Consider the following 18,640-nt stretch of genomic DNA (forward strand, 5'->3'; position numbering starts at 1 on the left):
CAAATCGCCCTGTAGAAAGATCAGCTAGAAGAAGTTACCTTGTAGGGAGTTCAGCTGCAAATAAATCACCCTGTAGAGAATTCAGCTACAAACAAATCACCCTGTAGAAAGATCAGCTAGAAGAAGTTACCTTGTAGAGAGTTCAGCTACAAAAAAACCACCATGTAGAGAGTTCAGCTGCACACAAATCACCTGTAGAGAGTTCAGCTAGAAACAAATCGCAGATCAGCTGGAAACAAGTTACCCTGTAGAGAGATCAGGTAGTATAAGTTACCTTGTAGAGAGTTCAGCTACAAAGAAACCACCATGTAGAGAGTTTAGTTGCAAACAAATCACCCAGTAGAAAGTTCAGCTATGAACAGATCACCCTGTTGAGAGTTCAGTTAAAAACAAGTCATCCTGTAGAGAGATCATCTAGAAGTATCACCTTATAGAGAGTTCAGCTACAAACAAATCACCTGTAGAGAGTTTAGCTACAAACAAATCACCCTGTAGAGAGATCAGCTAGAAGAAGTCACCTTGTAGAGAGTTCAGCTATAAAGAAACCACCATGTAGAGAATTCAGCTGCAAACAAACACCCTGTAGAGAACTCAGCTACAAACAAATGGCCCTGTAGAAAGATCAGCTAGAAGAAGTTACCTTGTAGGGATTTCAGCTACAAACAAATCACCATGTAGAGAGTTCAGCTACAAAGAAATCATCATGTAGAGAGTTCAGCTGCAAACAAATAACCTGTAGAGAGTTCAGCTACAAACAAATCGTCCTGTAGAGAGACCAGCTAGAAACAAGTCATCCTGTAGACAGATCAGCTAGAAGAAGTTACCTTGTAGAGAGTTCAGCTGCAAACAAATCACCCTGTAGAGAATTCAACTACAAACAGATAACTCTGCAGAGAGTTCAGCTAGAGTCAAGTCACCCTGTAGAGAGAATCCTGTAAAGAGTTCATCTATGTAAAAGCAGATCACCCTGTAGAGAGTTCAGCTACATTTCAAGTCACCCAGTAGAGAGATCAGCTGCAAATTATCCTGTGGGGATTAATTGACATGTAATAAATATACGCTCTCTTTTTATATTATGAACTCTTGATATATGCATTATATATATAATTTGTACATTTACTGATAAAATCAGAATGAGTTAAAGTATTTATAAAATCTGCTTCATCTTTTTCTTTTTCCTGTGGTAAAGAAAAATACATGGGTTAAAAAGCCCCAAAGCTGGCCATAGGCCGGCTTTGGGGTATACAAATACAAAAAGAAGTGAAATCTAATCCAAAAACAGCCAAGCTGTAAAAAAAGAGTGCGGCCCCCAGAAAGGCTATGGTTAAAAAAGATGTGAAATCCAAGGTGGCGGCCAAGAAATGGCTGTGATGGTAGGTTAATGGTAAAAATTTTAATAACGACAATTCAGGTGAATTTTTGTGCCCCTTGGTCTTGGCACAAAATTCACCTGAATTGTCATTATTAAAATTTTTACCATTAACCTACCATCACAGCCATTTCTTGGCCGCCACCTTGGAAATTCACCTGAATTGTCATTATTAAAATTTTTACCATTAACCTACCATCACAGCCATTTCTTGGCCGCCACCTTGGATTTCACATCTTTTTAAACCATAGCCTTTCTGGGGGCCGCACTCTTTTTTTACAGCTTGGCTGTTTTTGGATTAGATTATACTAACAATCCCACATAAGGCTTTAGTTAATGTGTTAAACATACTGAAACCACATATGTGATAGTATAGTGTGGGCATTGCGGTAATTAAACTGAAACCATACATGCAATAGTATAGTATGCATTATACTAAAGTATTTTATTTTTATTTAATTTATTTAATAATGCTTTACAGCACAAGTGCTGAAGGTCTGTAGGACACCTGGTCCTACAGCCTGCTCAAAGACTTTAGCTACTTAAGGTGTGTTTAAAAAGTTGGAGAAAGGAGAAAAAATCCATGTATAAGATGAGTATAATACAGGATTTATATTAAAGCTTATTTGTATTCAATAAGCCACTGGAAATACCATCTTATATCCCACCCTTTTCACAGTGAAAGAGAAAAGGATTTAAGAATCAATGGCATATAACATAAAAGTACAAGGCTATGACATTGACTTATTAATTGATTATTACTGAGGATGATTATGGTTGATCAGGACTATAACCAATTGGATCACATGACCACCAGATTGCTACTTTGTCACAATACTGCAGATGTACCAAAGAGTATAAAACATAATTGTTTGTTTTTTCATGACAAAGTCACTTATTTTGATTAATTGCCTTTATGAAAATACTATTAAACAATGAAATAAGTATGAAGCCAATTAATTAGTTAATAGAGAACAATAATTGCTTATGAACACAACATGGTAGCACTAGGAAAAGTAAAATTTGTAAGAATATGGTTTGTAAACTGATATACACTACAGAAGCAGATCCATGCAGGGATGTTTCTGAGGTTTCCAGAAATTGATTCTGCATTGATTTGCAAAGGTCACAGCAAAACTCATGTATGGACACTAAATAATACTACTGACTGATACTAACTCCATATTTTATTCAGTATTGCTCCGTCTTGGGGCCATTGTTCAAATTGTGTCAAAATTTGCACACTAATAGTCTACTACTATGACTAGTAATCTAGTTTTGCATCTGGCTAAGCTTTAATTAAAAAAAATTGTTCCAAGACAGAATGATACTGAGTAAAATTCAATAAATACAGAGTTAGTATCAGTCAGTAATTTTTAGTATCCATACATGAGTTTTGCTGTGGGTGTAGGTAAACGCTTCAAATAGAGCAGTAAACTACCCTAATAGAACAGTCACATTTTAAAAATTATTTAGTTTACCTGTATATACCAGTATTGTTAGTAATCTGTGATATTTAAGTCATACCAGTTTTGATACTACCTGTTTTTTTTTTAATACCGCCATACTGTCTGGGCACTATGGTCTCTCTGTGGGCTTGTTTCATCCCATACTTAGAAGGTAACCAGACATGTGACAATGTTTGTAGGCAAGTGTTAATTAGTCAGCTAACCAAACTATGTAAACAAGTTTGTCTGTGGTAATTTGTACCTGAGGCTTGCTGAGTTACCAGGGTATTTGATGTTTTTGTTGAGGTAAATGGCAGTTATTTTAATACCACTGGCTTTTACATTAATACTGTGATATTTAGTAATACCGTGGTATTTTTTATGCAAGGTATACTGTTTGCTATTTTTCAATACCTATCTCAGCATGTCTAAGACCTGATTTTTCCTAGGGGCCTGCCCACAAACCTGCCCAATTGGTTGTCCATGTCTGCTGTATGCTTTAAACTTCACATAGCTCCACCTCTTAACTCATTAACCTGCTGCTGATACATGCCAACAGAAGCAGCTGGAGTTTATATCAATCAATTCCTAACATATTAGCTATAATTTTTTTTGGGCACCAGATTCAATTTCAGAATGCACAATTTTTAAAATATTATTATTTCCTGTGAGAAGCACACCCTCCAGACCCCCCTAGAATTAACTGTGCATGCAACAGAAAAATTTGAAACCAGTCGCCAAAATTCCTGGACCCTCCCTTACTCTAATACATCAAACAAAAACTCTAATATGTACAACATTCAGTTGACATTTGCCTACCAATAATGAGTACTGGGAACTCAGTCTATATATTGTATGTCACTTCTTACTACAATTGCCAAGCATTTGTGATTACTTCTACATATGTCTGAAAGAATGAACAAGTCACTATTGGCCAGTCAATATCTGGTATGGACTTGTATGACTCCATGGCACCATGCCAATATGTGCATACATTAGCACTGTTTATGCAACAAGTTAAGATGTAATTTGTTACTACTTTACAATCCTTACAACTTTAATAATTTCTTATTGTAGGAAGAGATTAGTTTCTATATATGTGAACTGTAACACACAAGAAATTATACAGGCAGTATAAATGCTGTTTGTACAGAAGCTTATAAGTGCCGATTATGAGCTCCTGGTTTGTAATACCAATGCACATGTTAATACAGTGTTTTGATAAATTTTTTTTATTGAGGCTTAACAGCACAAGTGCTGAAGGTCTGTAAGACAGCTGGTCCTACAGCTTGTTTAAAGATGTTATATAAAATATGGTTGAAAAGTTGCAGAAAAAAATCTATGACTGGAACTGGGCACCCTTGATCCTGCAGCCATCGAATTTACGCTCGAATTCTTGCAGGAGTTTTCCAGGTGGTCAGGGCATTTTCTCCTTGTTCATTTTATGTATTTATATCCATAGGAACACTAATATCTGTATGCATATAAAGAGCAAAATTATACAAAAATGAATACATTGTTATAGTTTTGCTTTAGTTGACATAAGCATTTCAAGCTTCATAGCTTTTCCAATATCACCTTTCATCTTCAGTTTGCCAGTCATGTAGGCAGAAACTGCCTTCTCTTTACCAGTAAACAGAGCAATCAAGACATCTTCCTTCATTATCATCTTGACATCACTATCAGTGTCACTGTCTACTTGTTTGATAGAGCCTGTCCCATTCTTCAGGTCCAGCAGCCACAGGGTCCCCTCAATATCAAACAGGTACGTACACTGGGTCTGTTGTACTAGTTCTGCTGTGATGACATCAGAGAGCTTCTTAAAGACATCTTTTAAAGAAATAGTATTATTTCCGATGATTAAGGGTTGTTGTATTGCATCAGCTCTCTTGAAATAACGTCCTTGAGGTGTTTCATACTTCGTACCTTTGTAACATATGTACATAGGTATTTTACGTCACTTCAATACAAAAAAGTTAAGTAATTTTAATGGTTGCATTGACAGTAACAAGAAACAACTATACAACACAACAATACTGTATACTGCTGCGCAGGAACATGGAAGTTTACAAAAAATATGACCAGAGACCACTCTCACAATACCTTTGGTGTCTTGGCAGTATTGGTTAGGTAAAATGACTTCATACACTTCTGATAGGTTGCTATGAAACTTAAAAAACAATTTTATTCAGTAAAAGTTTCTGCTGAATGATTGACTGACTGATGCCTTCAGACCAGTGTAACTCAATAATGGGTAAGGCCAAGATGTCACTTCAGCCCAACAGGTGCCTTTTGGCATACCGCAGTATAATGCACAGACTTACCTTTGTCCTCCTTTGTGTCCTATTTATTTTTGCTGGAAAAACAAGGTGTCAATTTGCTGTAACATGAAATGGCTTCCCTATGTTTGGCTAGCTATCACCATATGCTATCACAATAACAATGGAAATCATCCATATTTTCAGTAGTAGCTGGATTAATTGCAGAGACACTTCTTGTACTGTTCTTTGTTTATAACGCTGTGTAATGGGCTGAACACACGTACCTGAAAACAATGTGTATTTGATGTGGTATGTGTGGGTTCACCAGTTATAATCAGCTATGTTGCAAAAAAAAATTTTTTTTAAATAAAATAAATTTAAAAAATAAATAAAAATAAAAAAAGTTTATAAAATAAAAAAAAAATAAAAAAAATGAGGATCACAGTGATAAAGTAGGGAAACAAGGGAGGTCACCTACACCTGCAGATATACTATAGTGGACATTACCCTACTTCAGTCATGGGTATAGCTATGCTGAAGTCCACTAGTATATCTTCAGGTGTCCTTTTTTGTTTCTATGGTCCCTAATTGAATATAAATTCTTAAGTTTTCCTTGTACTTGTATTCTACAAGACTACGCTACAAACAGACAACAGTCCTACACAGTAAAAATTAAGCAGTGAATACTGTGGCAAATAGTGAACATCACTGCAAATTCTTAGTGAATGTCACTAAAGTGTACAGTGATGTTCACTATTTGCCGCAGTATTCACTACTTATTTTTTACTGTGTATACATAAGTACTGATTGCACTGTATTGCAAGCAAGTTAGCACTAAAGTCACTCTTGTTGCATACATTATGATCGATGATCACCAGTAAATGTTTTTCAACAGTATTGTAGTTGATCAAGTCAATACATATATGTAGTACATGCTACACTCTTCAATTACATTTTAATCCCACACGTTAGTGGTCACTAGCTATAAATAAGAAACGTCAGTAGATGTAGTGAACACTAGAAAATATCAAATAGCACAGCTAGGTGGCGGTTTCAGGCCTTGTGAAGGGTCTGGCTTGGCAAGGATCAGTGGTTTACTGGTGGATAGCCTGATACTGTTGGCCAAACAAATTTTCTGTGTATTTTGCTTTATATCAGCCACTAAGAAGCCAGCACAGCCCTGTAATCTCATGTCTGGACTTCAATCATAGTCTGCCTCCATTTTGAAGTCTATCTCTTGCCCACCCCACCAAAGTCTGCTTATAAGCTCCCGCCAGCACTATTAATGCAGTATGCATGATTTATCAGCAACAAAAAGTTAACAAACAGGTATATAAGGAAAAATTAGAAATTTTAGTAGGGATCGTAGAAATAAAAAGCAAGGAAACAAGTGGCCATCTACACCTGCAGCTATACTATAGTGGACAATTAATCCCTATTTTAGTAATGGTTATAGCAATTCTGAAGTAGGAATTAAATGGTGTACAGTAGATTGCCTCCCTTATTTCCTTGCATTTTATTTCTATGATCCCTACTCAAATATAAAATTTCTTTTCCTAATACTCTTTTATAATTAATTACCAGGAGTAACTGCATAGCAATCCAAATCAGTGACTTCAGCCTTCATCAACACTTCATCATCAATCAAAAACTGTCCTGTCATTTGATCACAAGTGTGTTGGAAGATTACATATGCTGCATCAGCAACAATCTCTGGTTTGCGTGATAACTTCATTCCAACTTCTCCTGCTAATGCCTCTACAGCAGCAGTTGCTATAGCTATACATGTATTGATAATACTTTAAAACTTTATTCTATCAATGATTGTCACCTGTACGAGGCCACAGTGCATTGACTGCTACTCCATCAGATTTGAATTCTTCTGACATCCCCACAACAGATAGAGTTACTCCATATTTGGAAATAGCATATGCTAGGTAAAAAAGAATCCCATTTGAATTAATATAGCACACACAATGTATGAAATATCACACTCCTTAGTATTCATGTACATATACTATAGTTGTGCATTGGCTCACCAAAGTTTTCTGCATACCATAATGGTCTCATGTTAAGAGGTGGGGTGATGTTAAGGATGTGAGGGTTCTTAGCCTTCTTTAAATGTGGTAAACATAACTTGCTCCTATTATGAAAATATACTAGATTACCAATAGTATGTAGACATATAAACATTCATACAAATTTCAAGAATGCCTGTCTATAGAATCAATCACAGCACAATAATGAGGTATTTATTTACTTTTTTATGGGTATCACAATATGCAATGTATATTATACAGTTTGCATAGTTGGATTGACTTACCAGATGCCCTGTTTTGCTAGTGCAGCAGTTAAGTTTGAAAGCAATGGCTTAGTAATTTGAGAGTAATGTGAATAAAGGTTAAAACAGGCTCCACATAACTAACCCAGACTCAACCTGGTTAAGGAAGGCATGATGAGAGAAAAAATCTAAGTTTTGGCACTGTTCTATACTAATGTATATATAACAAAGATTTTGTAAAAGCAAAAAAAAAAAAAAAAGATACGAAGATTCAAGCTATATATTAACCAAATAGTAATGAAGGCAAGCTTTATTGATTGTGTGTTAAATCTGAGCTTGGCTTCAACTGACACAATTTCATAACTATTACAACATTATGAAAGTTTTTCTTGTGAACTCTGAAGAGTGCTGAATAATCCCGTATTGTACACGAGGCAACGCTCATGACAAAATGAAGAGTATGTATCACTACTTCAGCTACAGTTATGCCAGCTTTTGTCACCTTAACAGCAAAAATACCATAAGCATTTCTGAGCTCTTGAGTACAAGGCAGTATTTCACCTCACATCAGCATCAGCCTCTCACACGTGAGTCAAAATTCACCTCAAAGACTCCTCCAGTAGCTTTTATCACTGTATGTTATGCTTTCATGTGTTTCGCACCATGCGTGATGAAACCATAAACCCAATGCATTCAATTTTCATGAAAACAATTTTATAGCATGGTCCATGAATTTATTTTTAAATGAACCCAAAGTTGATTGATTTTACAAAAAATTAAACTACAAAACTTTGGAGCCATACAGCAGCAAAAGATCAAAATACTCTAATTGAGCAATTGATTACTCTTTTAGAATATTCACATTTATATCTCTCAAGAGCTGAAAGTACTCTACAGTGTACTTACGTGAAAATAGTCTAAAATACTGTATACTAACTCGCAATCTGTACATTTTCCTGGGGACATACTCCCAGACTTCCCAGATACCCTCCATAATGTCATATCTGTTGCATATTTCAAGCTCCACCATGTAATTTTCATTGCTAAAATTGCTCCCTAACTTTTAGCCTTCCCTACGTATAACCCAGGTGATATTTAACTACATACATATATACCAATATAGAAAGTATCTATACAGAATAAATAATTCCTTGATACAGCTTCCTTGTACCAGTTGGCATTGGATCACATGTATTGATTATAGCATCTTGCTTGACAGTAACATTGGAAGTGTAAATCTTTATGATGTTTAAAAGTCAATCATTGTTGTTAAGTATATTCTGAAGAAGAATGTGGAAACAGTTTTGAATCAAGACACACGGTAGTGTGTCGTGCGGCCCAAGAAGCCGGCGCGTAACACCCGTGAGTATATTGACAGGAAGAAAGAAAACGCAATTTTCGCACCTCCGTAGCTCTGTGCTTCCTTGATGAAACAAGACGATTTTTGCTGTGGACATGCCCCCCAACTGCAGCACTCTACATTCCAAATTTGAGCGAAATCGCTTCGCGCGTTCCCGAGATATGCGACTTCAAAAATTGGCTGAGTTTCTTCGTTTTTTTTTTCTTCTTCTTCTTCTTATTTTTCTTTTTCTTGTCGCACACTTACAAAAACTGCTATAAAACTCGAACGCGTTATCCGATTGCCTTGAAATTTGGCACACAGAAGGGGGGTATAAAGGCGCATCTTGGTACCAACTTTGGCTGGAATACCATAAACAGACAAAGAGTTATGAGCGATTATGCACGAAAAATAACACCAATATGTTGTCACGCCTACAGGGTAAACCGCGTATGGGAAGAAGCTGAAAATCGGTGGGTGAATAGGTTAACTATTGAACCTCAAACCTTTTGTGGTTTGAAAGAAATCGAGCTAAAAACCAGGAAGATACAGCGAAAAAATCAACAGTGTGTAACAATTACGCAATCGAGATTAGCTAATTTTTAATATTTTTATTTTATTATTATTATTATTATTATGCTTGCCACGCCTACCAGGTAAACCGCTTGGGGTAATGCTTTCAAAATCGCTGTACAGATGGAGTTATCATCTTAGAAAGGCTCTTCAATGGTGTAGAAGAATCAGACTTAAATCCACGGAGTTATAACACGAAATCCAACTTGGTGTAGCAAGTGCGAGATCGAGATACTCTAATAGAGCAGTCATCCTAATAGAGCAGTCACCCTGAACAGAATTAAAGAGATCAGTTAGAAATAAGTAACCTGTATAGAGATCAGCTACAAACAAATCACCCTGTAGAGAGTTCAGCTACAAACAATTCACCCTGTTAAAACATCAGTTAGAAGAAGATTTCTTGTAGAGAGTTCAAATACAAACAAATCACCCTGTTGAAAGATCAGCTAGAAGATGTCACCTTGTAGATAGTTCAGTTACAAAGAAACCACCATGTAGAGAATTCAGCTACAAACTAGTGACCCTGTAGATACATCAGCTAGAAGAAGTTACCTTGTAGAGAGTTCAGCTACAAAGAAACCATTCTGTAAAGAGCTCAGCTGCAAACAAATCACCTATACAGAATTCAGCTACAAACAAATCACCCTGTAGAGAGATCAGCTAGAAGAAGTTACCTTGTAGATAGTTCAGCTACAAACAAATCATCCTGTAGAGAGATCAGCTAGAAGAAGTTACCTTGTAGATAGTTCAGCTACAAACAATTCACCCTGTACAGAGCTCAGTTAAAAGAGGTTTCCTTGTAAAAAGTTCAGCTACAAACAAATCACCCTGTAGAGAGATAAGTAAGAAGAAGTTACCTTGTAGATCGTTCTGCTACAAACAATTCACCCTGTAAAGAGATCAGCTAGAAGAAGTTACCTTGTAGAGAGTTCAGCTACAAAGAAACCATCATGTAGAGAATTCAGCCGCAAACAAATCATGTATAGAGAGTTCAGCTACAAACAAATCTCCCTGTAGAGAGATCAGCTAGAAGAAGTTTCCTTGTAGAGAGTTCTGCTACAAACAAATCACCCTGTAGAAAGATCAGCTAGAAGAAATCACCTCGTAGAGAGTTCAGCTTCAAAGAAACAATCATGTGAGAGTTCAGGTACAAACAAATTGTCCTGTAGAGAGATCAGCTAGAAGAAGTTACCTTTTAGAGAGTTCAGCTACAAAGAAACCATCATGTAGATAGTTCAGGTACAAACAAATCACCCTGTAGAAAGATCAGCTATAGAAGAAATCACCTTGTAGAGAGTTCAGCTACAAAGAATCTATCGTGTAGAGAGTTTAACTACAAACAAATCACCCTGTAGAAAGATCAGCTATAGAAGAAATCACCTTGTAGAGAGTTCAGCTACAAAGAAACCATCATGTAGAGAGTTCAGCTACAAACAAATCGGCCTGTAGAGAGATCAGCTAGAAGAAATTACCTTGTAGAGAGTTCAGCTACAAAGAAACAATCATGTAGAGAGTTCAGCTGCAAACAAATCACCTGTAGAGAGTTCAGCTAGAAACAAGTCACCCTGTAGAGAGATCAGCTAGAAACAAGTCACCTTGTAGAGAGTTCAGCTAGAAGAAGTAACATTGTAGAGCTACAAAGAAGCTACCATGTAGAGTTCAGCTGCAAACAAATCACCCTGTAGAGAACTCAGCTACAAACAAATCGCCCTGTAGAAAGATTAGCTAGAAGAAGTTACTTTATAGGGAGTTCAGCTATGAACAGATCACCCTGTAGAAAGTTCAGCTACAAACAAATCACCCTGTAGAGAGTTAAGTTACAAAGAAACCACCATGTAGAGAGTTCAGCTGCAAAAAAAATCAATCACTCTGTAGAGAGTTCAGCTAGAAGAAGTCACCTTGTAGAGAGTTAAGCTGCAAATAAATCACCCTGTAGAGAATTCAGCTACAAACAAATCACCCTGTAGAAAGATCAGCTAGAAGAAGTTACCTTGTAGAGAGTTCAGCTACAAAGAAACCACCATGTAGAGAGTTCAGCTGCAAACAAATCACCTGTAGAGAATTCAGCTAGAAACAAGTCACCCTGTAGAGAGATCAGCTAGAAACAAGTCACCCTGTAGAGAGTTCAGCTAGAAGAAGTCACATTGTAGAGAGTTCAGCTACAAAGAAACTACCACGTAGAGAATCCAGCTGCAAACAAATCATCCTGTAGAGAGTTCAGCTAGAAGAAGTCACCTTTTAGAGAGTTCAGCTACAAAGCAACCACCATGTAAAGAGTTCAGCTGCAAAAAACTCAATCACCTTGTACAAAGATCGGCTAGAAGAAGTTACCTTGTAGAGAGTTCAGCTACAAAGAAACCACCATGTAGAGAGTTCAGCTGCAAACAAATCACCTGTAGAGAGTTCAGCTAGAAACAAGTCACCCTGTAGAGAGTTCAGCTAGAAGAAGTCACATTGTAGAGAGTTCAGCTACAATGAAACTCCCATGTAGAGAGTTCAGCTGCAAACAAATCACCCTGTAGAGAACTCAGCTACAAACAAATATGCAGTGAAAAAGATAAGCTAGAAGAAGTTACCTTGTAGAGAGTTCAGCTACAACGAAACCACCATGTAGAGAGTTCAGCTACAAACAAATCACCTGTAGAGAGTTCAGCTAGAAACAAGTCACCCTGTAGAGAGATCAGCTAGAAACAAGTCACCTTGTAGAGAGTTCAGCTAGAAGAAGTCACATTGTAGAGAGTTCAGCTACAAAGAAACCACCATTTAGAGAGTTCAGCTGCAAACAAATCACCCAGTAGAAAGTTCAGCTATGAACAGATCACCCTGTTGAGAGTTCAGTTAGAAACAAGGAATCCTGTAGAGAAATCACCTAGAAGTATCGCCTTGTAGAGTTCAGCTACAAACAAATCACCTGTAGAGAGTTCAGCTACAAACAAATCACCCTGTAGAGAGATCAGCTAGAAGAAGTTACCTTGTAGGGATTTCAGCTACAAACAAATCACCCTGTAGAGAGTTCAGCTACAAAGAAACTATTCTGTAAAGAGCTCAGCTGCAAACAAATCACTTGTACAGAATTCAGCTACAAACAAATCGCCCTGTAGAGAGATCAGCTAGAAGAAATTACCTTGTAGATAGTTCAGCTACAAACAAATCACCCTGTAGAGAGTTCAGCTACAAAGAAACTATTCTGTAAAGAGCTCAGCTGCAAACAAATCACTTGTACAGAATTCAGCTACAAACAAATCGCCCTGTAGAGAGATCAGCTAGAAGAAATTACCTTGTAGATAGTTCAGCTACAAACAAATCACCCTGTAGAAAGATCAGTTAGAAGAACTTACCTTGGAGAAAGTTCAGCTACAAAGAAACCATTTTGTAAAGAGCTCAGCTGCAAACAAATCACCTGTACAGAATTCAACTACGAACAAATCACCCTGTAGAGATCAGCTATAAGAAGTTACCTTGTAGATAGTTCAGCTACAAACAAATCTCCCTGTAGAGAGATCAGCTAGAAGAAATTACCTTGTAGAGAGTTCAGCTACAAAGAAACCACCATGTAGAGAGTTCAGCTGCAAAGAAATCACCCTGTAGAAAATTCTGCCAGAAACAAATTGCCCTGTAGAAAGATCAGTTAGAAGAAGTTACCTTTTAGAGAGTTCAGCTACAAAGAAACCATTCTGTAAAGAGCTCAGCTGCAAACAAATCACCTATACAAAATTCAGCTACAAACACATCACCTGTAGAGAGATCAGCTAGAAGAAGTTACCTTGTAGATCGTTCAGCTACAAACAATTCACCCTGTAGAGAGAGCAATTAGAAGAAGTCACCTTGTAGAGTGTTCAGTTACAAAGAAACCACCATGGAGATTTCTGTAATCAATATATGTGACCGGATTTGCGAAAAGGGGTCTTCCACACACATCCAATTCCGTAAATGTTGGAGACCATAACTCAGTGTTCAAGTAACATAATTATTAACCTGAACATTTCACCATGTATTCAGCTATAGTGGTGCTCACCACTGCCCAAATATCAAGGCAATAGCTCTTTCCAATCTGAAGTTATCAATTGTCAAAGTTGGCAAATTGGACCCCTTTTCGCAAATCCGGTCACATATGTATTATACAGTATATATAATTTGTACATTTACTGATAAAATATTTAAAGTACATCTACTTCATCTTTTCTTCTTCCTGTAGTAAAGAAAAAAACATAGGTTAAAAAAGTCCCAAAGCTGGCCATAGGCCGGCTTTGGGGTATACAAATACAAAAAGAAATGAAATCTAATCCAAAACAGCCAAGCTGTAAAAAAAGTGTGCGGCCCTCAGAAAGGCTATGGTGAAAAAAGATGTGAAATCCAAGGTGGCGGCCAAGAAATGGCTGTGATGGTAGGTTAGTGGTAAAAATTTTAATAACGACAATTCAGGTGAATTTTTGTGAAGCGGCACAAAAATTCACCTGAATTGTCATTATTAAAATTTTTACCACTAACCTACCATCACAGCCATTTCTTGGCCGCCACCTTGGATTTCACATCTTTTTTCACCATAGCCTTTCTGAGGGCCGCACACTTTTTTTACAGCTTGGCTGTTTTGGATTAGATCTAGTGTTACATTAGAACATTGACAATTCAGTTGGAGTACCCCAATGGTTTAGTACTTGGATTACACACATCTTGGAAGCATAGAGCATGTACATTTTCATATCACAATGCTTACTACATTTCAATGATCACTAATTGGGATAGCATTAGTACTGCATATAAACTACAAAAATTTGGAGCCATACAGTATATGATGTACATCAAACTAGAACTGCATGATGATTAAACATTTGCTAAATTTCTCAAATCACTCAGCTCATAACAGCACTTAAATTCAGAATATCAGAGTATGCAAGCTCTATCTACCTGTGACTTATAACAACACTAGTTGATCACATAGGATGCATGTAAGGTATGCCATACACATCACATGTACCTACATTTGTATGCATGGGCTGCTAAATCATAAGAGCATGGTGGCATTACATTATTTATATGCTAAAACCATACATTATACATACATGGAGAATGCACTACACTTACACAAGGAAGCTCCCTCGAACATTAACTGCCATCATCAGATCAAATCTGTAGCATGTATTAGTAACAGTATTACACTGTAACACACTATCATAAAAATAAGTAATAATTTTGAAGGTGCTTAAGGCTTACCAATAACAACTGTTAGTATACAACAAACAGAAATGTTATACGTACAGGGGTGTATATGCAATCAGGAGGGAGAACAAAGGAGTGCATGCAAACAATATATTTGAAAGGTGCTGGGTTTCCACTGAGCTTTGTGAGATAATTTCAATACCAATGAGTGACTTACTCTATTAAAGTAGTCAATAATTAATTAGAATTAATTAGACTGCTTAATTAGAGCATTCTAATTGTTGGTATACAGTACTTTTCATTCATATTGTTGCTCAAAATTACTGTAACATAGTAAAAATTGATGGGTGCAACAATATATTGATATATTGCAATATTTTAATATGTGTGATGAAACATACATGTATCAATATATTGATTATTGCAATATATTGTTACAATATATTGCATAATATTGCTGGGTTGTAATGAGCTGTGGCTTGTGAGTTGCCACCCTCCTGGAGGATGGGCATCAAAGCCACCAGAATGTAATTGTTGATGTTTTAGAAGCCACATATCCTAAACAAACAGTGCTGATTGTAGTACTGCCTACTTGTACTGAAATGCCTATTTTGTGACTGGATCTGTGAAAACCGGTCTTATCACCCAAGACAGGAAGTCTGATTTTTTCACACAAACATAAAGCTTTATGAATGCACTATCAAATTTCACTGTCACAGTCAACCAGAGTAAAGTGATCTGCTTTTGCTAGCTGCTTTTGTCAAGCACAGTGGCAAGCCGTACGAGTGGTATGGGGTCTTGATGGAGCCCTGGCCAACCAGGAGATGGCTGAGTGTGGCTGTACAGTTCCGTGGTAGTGGCCAATGAGCTGTGCTATATATTTCCTTTCATTATAGCCAGTGTTCAGCTCTGAATGACCCATAACTTGGCCTAATTCATCCCAACACGTTCCTCTTCAATTTTAAAACAGAATCTTGCGCGCCTTCCAGCCCCCCCTCCCACCCCTTTTGGAGCTCACCTGATACAGCCAACCTCGGTTTAAAAACTATCTAAAATGGCAAGAAACTTAGCTGTTGACTACTTCCTCAGTGGATGATCTGGAAGGTAATAAATTGTTGTAAAACATGTGAAAATTTGATACGCGTAGCTACCGCCATTGGCAAGCTACAACATTCTGAATAATTAAAACCGGCATTTCTCGATACTTTTAAATGGGCGATAAGACCAGTTTTCCCAGAGACAGTCACATTTAATAACTGTTGGCCATTAAAAGCAGCTTTTGACTGGTGGGTGTACACCACATGACACTAATGCTATCTGCTGTATCTTATGAAACTTAAATCCATGAGTTATTTACACAAGTATAGCCCTAATCTGAATATTACAATACAGCAATATAGTGCAATATTTTTAAAGCAATACACACTATGGTATTTACCCATATTGTTGCATCCCTAGTAATTATTATTACTGTATTACCAATGTTTAACAAGCACCTTGATGCCTAATTTACTTCACAGACTGGGCTGGAAACATCTTCTTAACAATTATCTAACTCTTTATGCTGGAGACACCATAATCAAGCAACAGTTGCTGATACTGTTCTTCTTTGTAAGTCACAAAGGTTGTATATGCACTAATTTATTACAGCACTTACAAAACACTTGGACTTGTGTATACTAGCAGTGGTAGAAGCTATTTTTGTAGCATAGAATTAATCCTCTTCCCCACTCAATATTGAACAGTAAGGTTATACCTACTGTGTCTTATATTCACTATCAGTTATGGCTAGACCAAGTAGTAATACCCAAGTCCCACCCTACAGAGCTATATCAACTGCTGTTACATATTTTTTTGCAAATATTCTAAGAAATTAGTGCACACACAACCTTCATGATCTAGTATTATCAGTAGTTGTAGTTTAATAATGGTGTCTCCAGCATTATACAAGAGTCTGGATTATTATTATGAAACTGTTTCTATCCCAGTCTACAGGAATATATGTGTTCAATTTTCCAGTCCATACGGTAAGTCCAGTTTCACAAAATACAGGGGCGTAGGGAGGGGGGTTCCGGGGGGTTCAGGAACCCCCCCCCTGTAAAATTTTGACTTCTGCAAGCAGGATCCTAACACACCATTTAGTGTGGCAGGACAAAATGAGTGAGTAATATAGTGTAATGGCACAGCACAACAATTGATAAAGCTTGCATTCATCTCTCAAGGAAGGATTTACAGAGGTAACATGAGCCTTAGGCTTCTTCAAAACTTGTTAAAAAGATCGATATACTCTAATAGAGCAGTCAGATATATACTCTAATAGAGCAGTCAGGTATATACTCTAATAGAGCAGTCAGGTTTATATTCTAATAGAGCAGTCAGGTATACTCTAATAGAACATGCATGTAAATATATCCATGTCCATATGAAGTTTTTCAGACATTCTAACATTAAATGCAAAACTTAGCATGACCTTATACTGCTATAGCTTTGGTGTGCAGTGTTTAAAGATATAGAGCTCCAGTAGTTTATCACTTGTGTTATGCAAAATGAATTCATGCTATGCATATTTGTATAGTTATATTGTTTTGATTGTAAGTCATTCCATTTGTATCATGGCTCTTATACCACAGTGAGATAACTATCACTTACAGATTACTAGTATGTGTCTCTATGTGTTATGCTGTCTGTTTCCACTAGGTGGCTTTATCTAGTACTACCTTCATCGCGGGGCACTTATATGCATCACAATTAATGTACTTTTGCGTAAAATATAGCAATTTGCTGAGTTTTGATTCATTAAAATATTGAAAGTCTCTCAGCGGCTGGGGGCTGTGCCCCCAGACCCCTGCTTCTGGTAACTCAATGCTGGTCTGGAACCCCCCTTCAAAAAATCCTGGCTACGCCCCTGAAATACATCATGCTTCACCTTGACATAGTTTTAAAATGCATCCTATCCTGTTGTGACTTGCTGAATGGGGGAAGCCTGAGATCACAAATGTTCAATGTTTGAATTACTGCATGAAGTTCCTGGGAAGTTTCCTATAACCTTGCTAAGTATACAGTACAGGTCTGTATGCCCCTGACACAGAGGCAGTGAACAATCGTTACTACGTACACCAACATTAGAGTAATCTTATTAACCATACAAGTGTACACAGTATATTTCTTTATATTTACATTATAATACAGTATAATGAAAGGAGTAAGTGTATACTACTCACTTTTTCATGGATGTGTTCAATGTACCAGTAAGACTGATAGCTCCAGCATTGTTGACAACAATGTCAATACCTCCAAACCTCTTTACTGCCTGGTCTACCGCCTTTGACACTTCATCTTCATGTCTAATGTCCATTACACAAGGAAGACATTGACCTCCAGCTTGTTCCACTGTATCGTATAGGTAAATATATATTATATATATATACTAGCATTGGTACCTACCCTATAAGCAGGGACCACATTATAACAACCAAGCATTAAACATCAGTGCCATTGATGCCCTGCAACATGTATGGTGATATGATTTTTAATACCACCATCTTGCAAAGTATATCGGAATGATGGGAAGCATGCAGGTACTCCTGAACCTGCAGAATTGCAGTAGCAACCAGTTTTTGGCAACATGTGTTTATATGGTTTCTCATAACATAGCAATTGCTCAGAGATAACAATAAAGTCACTGGCAACCAGATTTTGTCATGCCACCAGATTCAAGTTTAGCTAGTGTAGATAGTAAGAAATTAGACTAGTATTGTTAAGTAATTACGTTTTGTTTATTCAAACTGTCTATTAGCTGCTTTTTTTTGCTCGAAAGAATCATGGGCAATCGAGTGATCACGTATGCTGAGCACTACATGATGAAAGTCGAACAGTGAATGCAGGTTAGTATTATAGGTATCACATAGCATACTGGCTTTCAATATCTCTGGTGGCTGAGAATCAGTGAGATACTGTAGAGAGAATGTCATCACTACGTTCGGCTCTGTCAGCCACAATCAATGTTAGAAACCTGGCCTTTATAAGATGTGCAGCTGTCTTGTGAGACTCTCCCCTCCTATTAGGTGAGTGGTACATAACAGTTATACAACGTGCACTTGTGCTCTGCCTGTATAAATGCACTCGCTTTTGGGCTTAACAGCCCTCAGGCTTGTGCATCTATATTAGGCAGAGCACTCGTGCCCATTGTATAACTATATATAATACCATACC

At 37.2% G+C, this 18,640-nt stretch overlaps 1 protein-coding gene across 3 annotated transcripts in view; it reads right to left on the reverse strand.

Moving 5' to 3' along the window:
- Nucleotides 1-4,234: 4,234 nt before the first annotated feature.
- LOC136256362 (hydroxysteroid dehydrogenase-like protein 2) overlaps nt 4,235-18,640 on the reverse strand; it is a 35,785-nt gene continuing 21,379 nt past the window's right edge. For 2 of the 3 annotated variants that reach the window (XM_066049298.1, XM_066049297.1), the window contains 6 exons: nt 17,650-17,818; nt 14,354-14,398; nt 7,118-7,221; nt 6,910-7,011; nt 6,660-6,857; nt 4,235-4,743 (listed from right to left, as the gene is read on the reverse strand). In XM_066049298.1, coding sequence (XP_065905370.1) covers nt 4,337-4,743; nt 6,660-6,857; nt 6,910-7,011; nt 7,118-7,221; nt 14,354-14,398; nt 17,650-17,818 — 1,025 coding nt within the window. In that variant the 3' untranslated portion in view covers nt 4,235-4,336. The remainder of the gene's footprint in view (nt 4,744-6,659; nt 6,858-6,909; nt 7,012-7,117; nt 7,222-14,353; nt 14,399-17,649; nt 17,819-18,640) is intronic. The other variant, XM_066049299.1, reaches the window with a different exon arrangement.

This window comes from Dysidea avara, chromosome 5, assembly GCF_963678975.1.
Source record: "Dysidea avara chromosome 5, odDysAvar1.4, whole genome shotgun sequence".
Lineage (NCBI taxonomy): Eukaryota > Metazoa > Porifera > Demospongiae > Dictyoceratida > Dysideidae > Dysidea > Dysidea avara.